Below are 7,639 nucleotides of genomic sequence, written 5' to 3'. Positions count from 1 at the left end.
ACAAAATTTCCTTTTAAAACTTTTTTATTTATATAAAACTATAATATAAAATCCTACTTAAAAATCACCCGAGTTAATAATTTTTTTAACACCTTTTAATTTTGAGGAATTATAGTAGGCTTTTGTCAAACAATACATCTTTTAAATAGACTCGTAAAGAATGTTACGACTAATATATTAATATAATATATTCAACTTATTTTAAATAATAGGTCTGCATATTATATTTATAAGCATACCGCAAAGAAAAAATAATTAAAAAAGCTTTTCAGAACAACCAAGAAAGGCCACCCACTTTAAAGAAGGCCAATGGGCAATGGCACATGACAAAGGATACCAAAGGAAAAAAAAAACAATAATAATCCTGAATTCATGTTTTATTATCAACCAAACACAAATCTGACGAGAAGAAAAATTCGAACAGTGTTCCTCGAATAAGAACAAAACCCATTTATATTAATCTGACCTTTTTTTTTAATTATTATTATGATTATTCATGTTTTCTTCCATAAATTAATTACCAATAAAATTAATAAATATTTCATATAAGTAATTCAAAAATTAAAATGAAGTTTTTAACAAATATTAATAATTAACTAGTTATGTTAATTAAGAATTTCTAATTAATTTTTTTCTTATCACTCGAACTTGATATCTATCACTTCCCATCACCAAGACGACCACATATATATATCAGACAAAATAAAATAGAAAAAGTATGATAATAATAAAAAAGTCGTACTATAATTAATGTATTAAAAAATAATAATGAGATTAATAAATGTGGGAGTGAGGTAAAATGAGTAGATTGAATAGAATAGAAATAAGAAAGCAGTGGCAAAGTTGGAAGAAAGGAGAAATACATAAAGTGTGAAACAGCGCAGTGTCTGTCGTTTCCCGATAAGCCCGGTGATTGTTCGAACAATCTCTTCTTTCATCTTCTTCTTCTTCATCTTTCATCTTAAGCTTCTCTTCTACTTACTCTCTCTCTCTCTCTCTCTCTAGATAGATAGATACATATCAGCATCTCACACAACACAACACAACCATCGCATACCCACAATTTCCCTTCGCTTTCTTCGGAAAACACTCACTTTTCTGTTTACATGTGCAGACAGACACACAAAAGCAACTCTCCTGTAAGTCTTATCCAAACTCAAAACACGCTTCTAACCTTTGCTCTTGCCTCTTCCCATCACCATTTACAAAATTCAACAATTCTTCAAATAACGCAACCAACCTCTCTTACCCTCTTCCCTCCCAACCTTTCTTATTTTCTTTCAAATCACTTAACTTTCAATTTCATCCAAAAATATTATTATTTTTTCTTTTATTTTTTCTTCACAAATTAATGGAACTGATCTGAAAATGTAATAATGTGTTTTAATCACCTCATATATTTAGGTTTTGAATTTCATTTTCCCTTTTGGTTTTCTTCCATTAATGGAACTTCAGGTTCACAGATCTGTGAGGTGTCGGAACAGTCACTCACGTCACCAACACACCACACTCTTTCTTTCTTTTCTCCTTCGCAAAACCCGATCCAACAATGTTCAAAGTAAGAAACCTAGCTAACTCACCGTGCTTTTAATTTATGTTAAACAATAATTCTAATTTTCAAACTATACATATGCTATAATGAACAACCTTCTTGTGGTGTGGCTTCTGATGAGATTTGCATAATGTCTGCTATTTTAAGGATATGAAAAAGCTTTAAACAAACACAAGCAGAAGCGAAAAGGGGTTTGGCACAGATCGGCGACCCAACTGCGAAATTTGCTGCTTTAGCTTAAAAAAAAAAGTGCAAAGACTTGGATCAAGGGTAGGTACATAATACATGTTTCTATATGAGTCTCCAAGCATAATTTTTATTATACTTTTTTTAGTTTTCATTTTTTTTAATAAAACGTTAAGGATTATACTTTTTAAGGTGTTATGCTAAGCAACATACTTAGACTCAGATCCCATCTGTTGTGTAATAAGTGAACATGAGAATGTTCTGATGGCTTTGTTTATTTTTAAATTTTTTTTGGGATGATAATAATAACTATTTTGTTTTTGTTGTTGTGGCTGTGGTGTTGCTTTTGGTTTGCAGGAGGTGAGGATGAGGCTCTGAGACCTACTCAGTCTTTTGCTTTTGAAAGCTTTTTTTTCTTTCTGCGATTGAAAAAAGCTTCTGACTCGGACTGCGATTTATCACTACACGGCCAAAGTACTCTCTGATTTTGAGTCATAGTCATCAATGCAAAGGACATAACAACAGCAACCCCACCCTCTGTGCACTCTCTATCTCCACACTCCACTTGATAAGAGAAGACCAAGTGGGGTGAGATTCAAGCACTTGAGCTTCTGTTGTTGGTAAAAAGGCATGATTGTGATATGGAGGAGGATGAGATTGAAGCACAGGCATGTAAGTTCCCTAGAGTTGGAAATGGTAGAAACGAGATAGGTTCCAGCAGAGGGAGTGAGGAGGAAGATGGAGAACAAAGAAGAAGAAGTGTTGGTAGCACAAACCATTTCCAAAGTAGTTGGCACCACTCTTCAAGAATCATAAGGGTGTCTAGAGCATCTGGTGGCAAAGACAGGCACAGCAAGGTAATGACCTCAAAAGGGTTAAGAGACAGAAGGGTTAGGCTCTCTGTGACCACAGCCATTCAGTTCTATGACCTTCAAGATCGCTTGGGTTACGATCAACCCAGCAAAGCCGTGGAGTGGTTAATCAAAGCTGCTGAAGATGCCATCTCAGAGCTTCCTTCTCTCAACAACCCTTTCCCTGATACCCCTAAGCAACAAAGTGATGAGAAAAGGCCTAGTGGGTTTGATGATGCAGATGCAGACCTGCAGCAAAACCAAAGCCAGAATGTGTCTCTGTCCAAGTCTGCTTGTAGCAGCACTTCTGAGACAAGCAAGGGGTCTGGCTTGTCCCTCTCAAGGTCTGAGATCCGTGTGAAGGCAAGGGAGAGGGCAAGGGAAAGAGCAGCAAAAGACAAGGAGAAAGAAAAGGAGGACAAGGAAAAAGATTGCAGCATTGGACATCACCAAAACAATGTCCCCATGTCACACACTGCTTCTTTCACTGAGCTTCTCACTGGTGGGATTGGGAGCACAGCAACCACAAGTCCTAATGGATCATCAGTTCATCAGATCCATGATGAGGCCAATCTATTCAACAAGGGAAGGCAACATTGGTCCTCAACAGTGACTCCTAGTCCTATGGACTACTTCAGCTCAGGCCTCTTGGTTTCATCTGCAAGAACAGCACAACACCAATATGCCCTTCCATTCAGTGGAGGAGACCAGATGCAGCATTTCTCCTTCATGTCTGACCATCTTAACATGCCAGCTATGGTTACTTCTTCTCAGCCTCAGCCTAGCGGGGGTGACTACAACCTCAACTTCAGCATCTCTAATGGTTACAATAGGGGGACCCTTCAGTCCAATTCTCCGTCCTTTTTGCCTCACCTCCAGAGGTTTCAAACCATAGACGGATCATCCAATATACCTTTCTTTATAGGAGCTCCTGCTTCTGCTTCTGCTTCTGCTTCTCCAACCATGGACCATCACCAGCCTCAGTTCTCACCTGTCTTCGATGGAACCAGACATTCTGACCACAAGGGCAAAGGCAAGAACTAAGTTCCTCGCATGGTAAGACAAAAGTAAACCTACGCCTTTCATCTTTCTTTTTTTGATTAGTATAATGTAGACCCTTGTTATTGTTTATGCTTTGCTTGGTGTAATTTGGTTAGTCTTTTTTATTTATTTTCTCTTCCATTCATATATATATATATATATAGGGATCAAGTGAGAAGAATTTATTATGAGAAGGTGAGAAGGTTAAGATATAACCCTTAGATTAATCAAGTGAGAAAAAATTTGAGATTTAATCAAGTTAGAGAAAATTAATCTAAGGATTATATTTTAACCTTCTCACTCTCTCATAATAAATTTTTCTCACTTGATATGCTCCCTATATATATATATATATACACATGTGCTTTGGCTTTTCCCTTTGTAAACCAAGCTAGGGGGATATATAGAAGATAAATATTTAATAATGTGTGTGAATATGAGTGAGAGTGTGTTTTGTTTTATTTATTTAAATTTAATTTGAAAGAGGATGGTCATGGATTAGTGTGCTGTGTGCAATACCAGGAGCTAGCCGCTTGCTTTCTTGGTAAGCATAAATAAGTTGGGCAGTGAGCATATATAGTTTTATGGGATGCCATCTGTGTTTTTTTTTTTTTTTTTTTTGTCTTTTACTAGTTGAGTGGTGGTGCATGGATTGGCGTGAATAGGGTTTCCACTGTTGTCTCCTTTTTTGTTCTCTCCTTGGCTCCCTTTCTCTCTGGCATCGGTGAGTCTGTGCCATGTGTAAGTTTATTTGTGGCACATACCATTATCATGTGTAGCCAAAACCAAAGTCTACAATACAATGGCTTTAAGATCCCAATTCATTTCACTCCCCAAATCGACGCATTGTCATTGGATAAGAAAACCAACCACACATACTCAAAGCTCCATGCACGTCGCCTCAACTTTACTTCACACTTCAACCATATAACCAAGTCCAAGTGGATTCTCATAAAGTAGTCTAGATTACACATTGCATATAGATTTTGGTTTTTTTTAAGGAGGACATTTACACTAACTTCTTTTTTGAAACAAGTTATTGCTAATAACAAATTGAAAATTTGCTTCCCTTCCTTTTATGAGTAATGCGCCTATTATTCTCATTAAAGAAGCTGAGGTATATGTAATTTTTTAAAACAGCATCTATCAGCAGCATTCACCGTGTATAAATATATAGTTATATAAAATAGGAGAGATAAGTGCGTGCAATTAATGCTAACTTTGAAAAGTTTATGTAAATATCTAGGTGGTCACATATCCATCTATACATTTAGATGACACCACACTAAATAGATTAATAAATAGATCTGTGAGTAATTTTTTATTTTTTAATATTAAAATTATACTGAAGACCATCTTAAGATCTTTTGAATACTACTTCAACTCTCTCCAACTCTCACCATTAGGTCAAATTTAGTTGTTCTATTTTTAGTTTTGTTTGACTGTTATATATGATTGTGTACTTACCCAAATATATTTAATTTTTTTAGTATTAAACCCAAATAAATAATTGTGTCCTTGCCCAACTACGTTAAAATTGTGTAAGAGAGTAGCTACAATACAACTGACATCAGTCTCAGGGTTGGAAAATAGGGAAAACAAATGTGTGGTAGAATTTGCTTTACTGCTTGCAAGTTGGAAGCTTACATTTCAAAATTTAAGGATATAGAGAAGTTGCTATCGTGACTTTAACTAGTATGTTTATCTCTGATCCACCTCGAGTATGACTTAGGCCTAGATGGTATTATTGAAGTGTTTGATCAAAGGAAAAGGTGGATAATGTACTCTTATAATTAGAGGTGATTATAAACCTATCCTTAATATTTGTTGGTACAGAAACCGACAAAAGTTTGTTCAGTTGATAAAGAATGGACTCATTTTAAGACGACTTGAGTTTGATTTCTGTTCATATGAAACTCTTATTGGTGGATAATCTATAAACATCTTTATAGATATTCATAGAATCTTGAGATTTGCCTTTTGACAATCCGATAAAACAATTAAATTGGTTCAGTTTTTTTTTTTGTCAAATCAAAACTAAATAAATTTGACTTTAATTTTTTGGATCATGGATTTGCATTTACAATTTCAATGACTAACATTATGATTTTATTTTATCATTTTAATTATTATTTTACTGTGGTTTTATAATATTATGATTTTATTAGTAACATAGCATTATGTCATTGACACTTCACAGATATATTTAATTTAGTGTTGTACTAACAGTAATATTTTTTTATAATGTTATTTTAATAGTTGCACAACACACTTTCTCACTTGTTTCCATAGCTAGATTTAATATTTATTGCAAAGCAACTAAATGCTAAGTAATTTCTAACATTTAGTTTCACTTAATATATTATTTGCAGGTTGACATTCAAGTTGAAAAGAGAATGCATGAAGACTTCTTGAATAAATAATGATTGTAATTTAAACAATTTAGTTATCTTTGAGAAACAACCTTAATTTTAAATGTTGAAATATTTTAATTTCAAACATTGGATTATGTTAAATTATGTTGGAACATTTTAAATTCATATTTTCTTATAATACTCTTATTTATGTTTAAATATTATTTACAATCTTTTGAATAATATAATTATATTAAAAAAAATTTGGGATGAAATGATGTATTCATATTTAAAAAAATAAATATCTGCTTTTTTAAAAAATAGAAAATTGATTAATCTGAATCAAATTAATTTATTGTTGATTAGTTTAGTTTGGTTTGAATTATAATATTTTTTGTTGTAAGTTCTTTTTTTAGTAAATTTGGTCTAAATTAAAATAATTAAAATTAATTGGCTCGACCTAATTTACTTCAAATTTGTATAAGTCAATCCTTGAACACGATGTGAGGGTAGCCAATTCTAGTTGATTTACTATTTGTCATATTATAAATAAAATAAAATAAAAATATATATATTAAACTTAGTTGGGCTCAGCCCCTTTTATTCAGATGAGGCCTACCAACAAAAGAATGTACACGGTACCATTCAAGATTTCATCTATGTTTAATAAACAAATGTAATTAGTTTATAATTTATTTAATTAATTTATAAGTTTGTTTTATTGAAGTACAAATATTCGATAAAATGTCTGATTTATTATGTTATATTTTGTTACAGTTATTTTTGTCAATCACACAATCTTGTGACTTGATTTACCAACTAGCATTATAACCGATCTTAGCCGTATCCATCGCACGCAGGAAGACCAGTTTGAGAAAAGGCAAAAATATTTTCTTTGTTTCAATGTTTTTGGTTATGATAAAATGAGTATGTTATAATTTTTTATTTTTAATCTTGTAAAATTTAGAATTGTTTTTATTATTGTAAAATAAATAAATTTTAATTTTAGTATTTATAAATTTATTTTTCTTCCATTCGTTTAAAATCCAGTCATTATTTTTTAATGTTAATTTTAAAATAAATAAATAACATTTTAAAAATTTATAAAAATTAAAGTGTCAAATATTGATATAATATCACATATAATTTTAAGTGACGAATGAAATAATCACTTAAACTTGTAATAAATATAAATAATTAATAAAGATAGCATAATAAGGATAAAAATTAGTGATTTTAAATTTTAGAAGATAAAAAAATATTTTTTTTTACAATAGTCAATTTTATTATATTTTTCATTTTACATATAATAAAACGTATTTAAGTCTATTTTACTTTTTTGTCAAATGCCTTTTGGAACTGTGCAAGATAATGACAATCTTATATTTCTCTTTCAATAATTTTAAATTTTCCTATAAGATCTTTGTTGGGATGTAAACAAAATCTCACATCATTCAAACAAGAGGATGAACATGAGTTTATATACACATAGTTGTCTTCATTGGTTGGGAGGCCTTTTGGGTGATGTTCAAAAGCAAAATCGTGAAGGCTTGGCCCAAATTGGACAATATCTCACTAATGTGGAGACATGTGTATATATGTGGTAACTCCCGGTGCACAACAAGTGGTATCAGAGCTGATGGTCTGATCAGGTG

General features: G+C 32.2%; 1 protein-coding gene across 3 annotated transcripts; it reads left to right on the top strand.

The window, feature by feature from the left end:
- Window positions 1-865: 865 nt before the first annotated feature.
- LOC109815298 (transcription factor TCP2) lies at window positions 866-6,208 on the top strand. Of its 3 annotated transcripts, none has more exons than XM_020379978.3 (5): window positions 866-1,139; window positions 1,464-1,558; window positions 1,700-1,822; window positions 2,096-3,645; window positions 6,003-6,208. In XM_020379978.3, the coding sequence occupies exon 4, from the start codon at window positions 2,380-2,382 to the stop codon at window positions 3,631-3,633; it is 1,254 nt and encodes a 417-aa protein (XP_020235567.2). In that variant the 5' UTR covers window positions 866-1,139; window positions 1,464-1,558; window positions 1,700-1,822; window positions 2,096-2,379; the 3' UTR covers window positions 3,634-3,645; window positions 6,003-6,208. The 3 variants fall into 3 exon arrangements, with proteins under 3 accessions (XP_020235567.2, XP_020235566.2, XP_020235568.2); XM_020379977.3 differs by having other exon boundaries at window positions 1,456-1,558; XM_020379979.3 differs by lacking the exon at window positions 1,464-1,558.
- The last annotated feature ends 1,431 nt before the right edge of the window (window positions 6,209-7,639 follow it).

The sequence above is a fragment of the Cajanus cajan genome, chromosome 1 (assembly GCF_000230855.2).
Source record: "Cajanus cajan strain Asha chromosome 1, NIPB_CcT2T_4, whole genome shotgun sequence".
Classification (NCBI taxonomy): Eukaryota; Viridiplantae; Streptophyta; class Magnoliopsida; order Fabales; family Fabaceae; genus Cajanus; species Cajanus cajan.
This window is presented reverse-complemented; position numbering and strand designations above follow the sequence as displayed.

Excerpts from the sequence above, each read along its gene's own strand:
- LOC109815298 (XM_020379979.3), top strand. The coding sequence starts at position 2,380 with ATGGAGGAGGATGAGATTGAAGCACAGGCATGTAAGTTCCCTAGAGTT.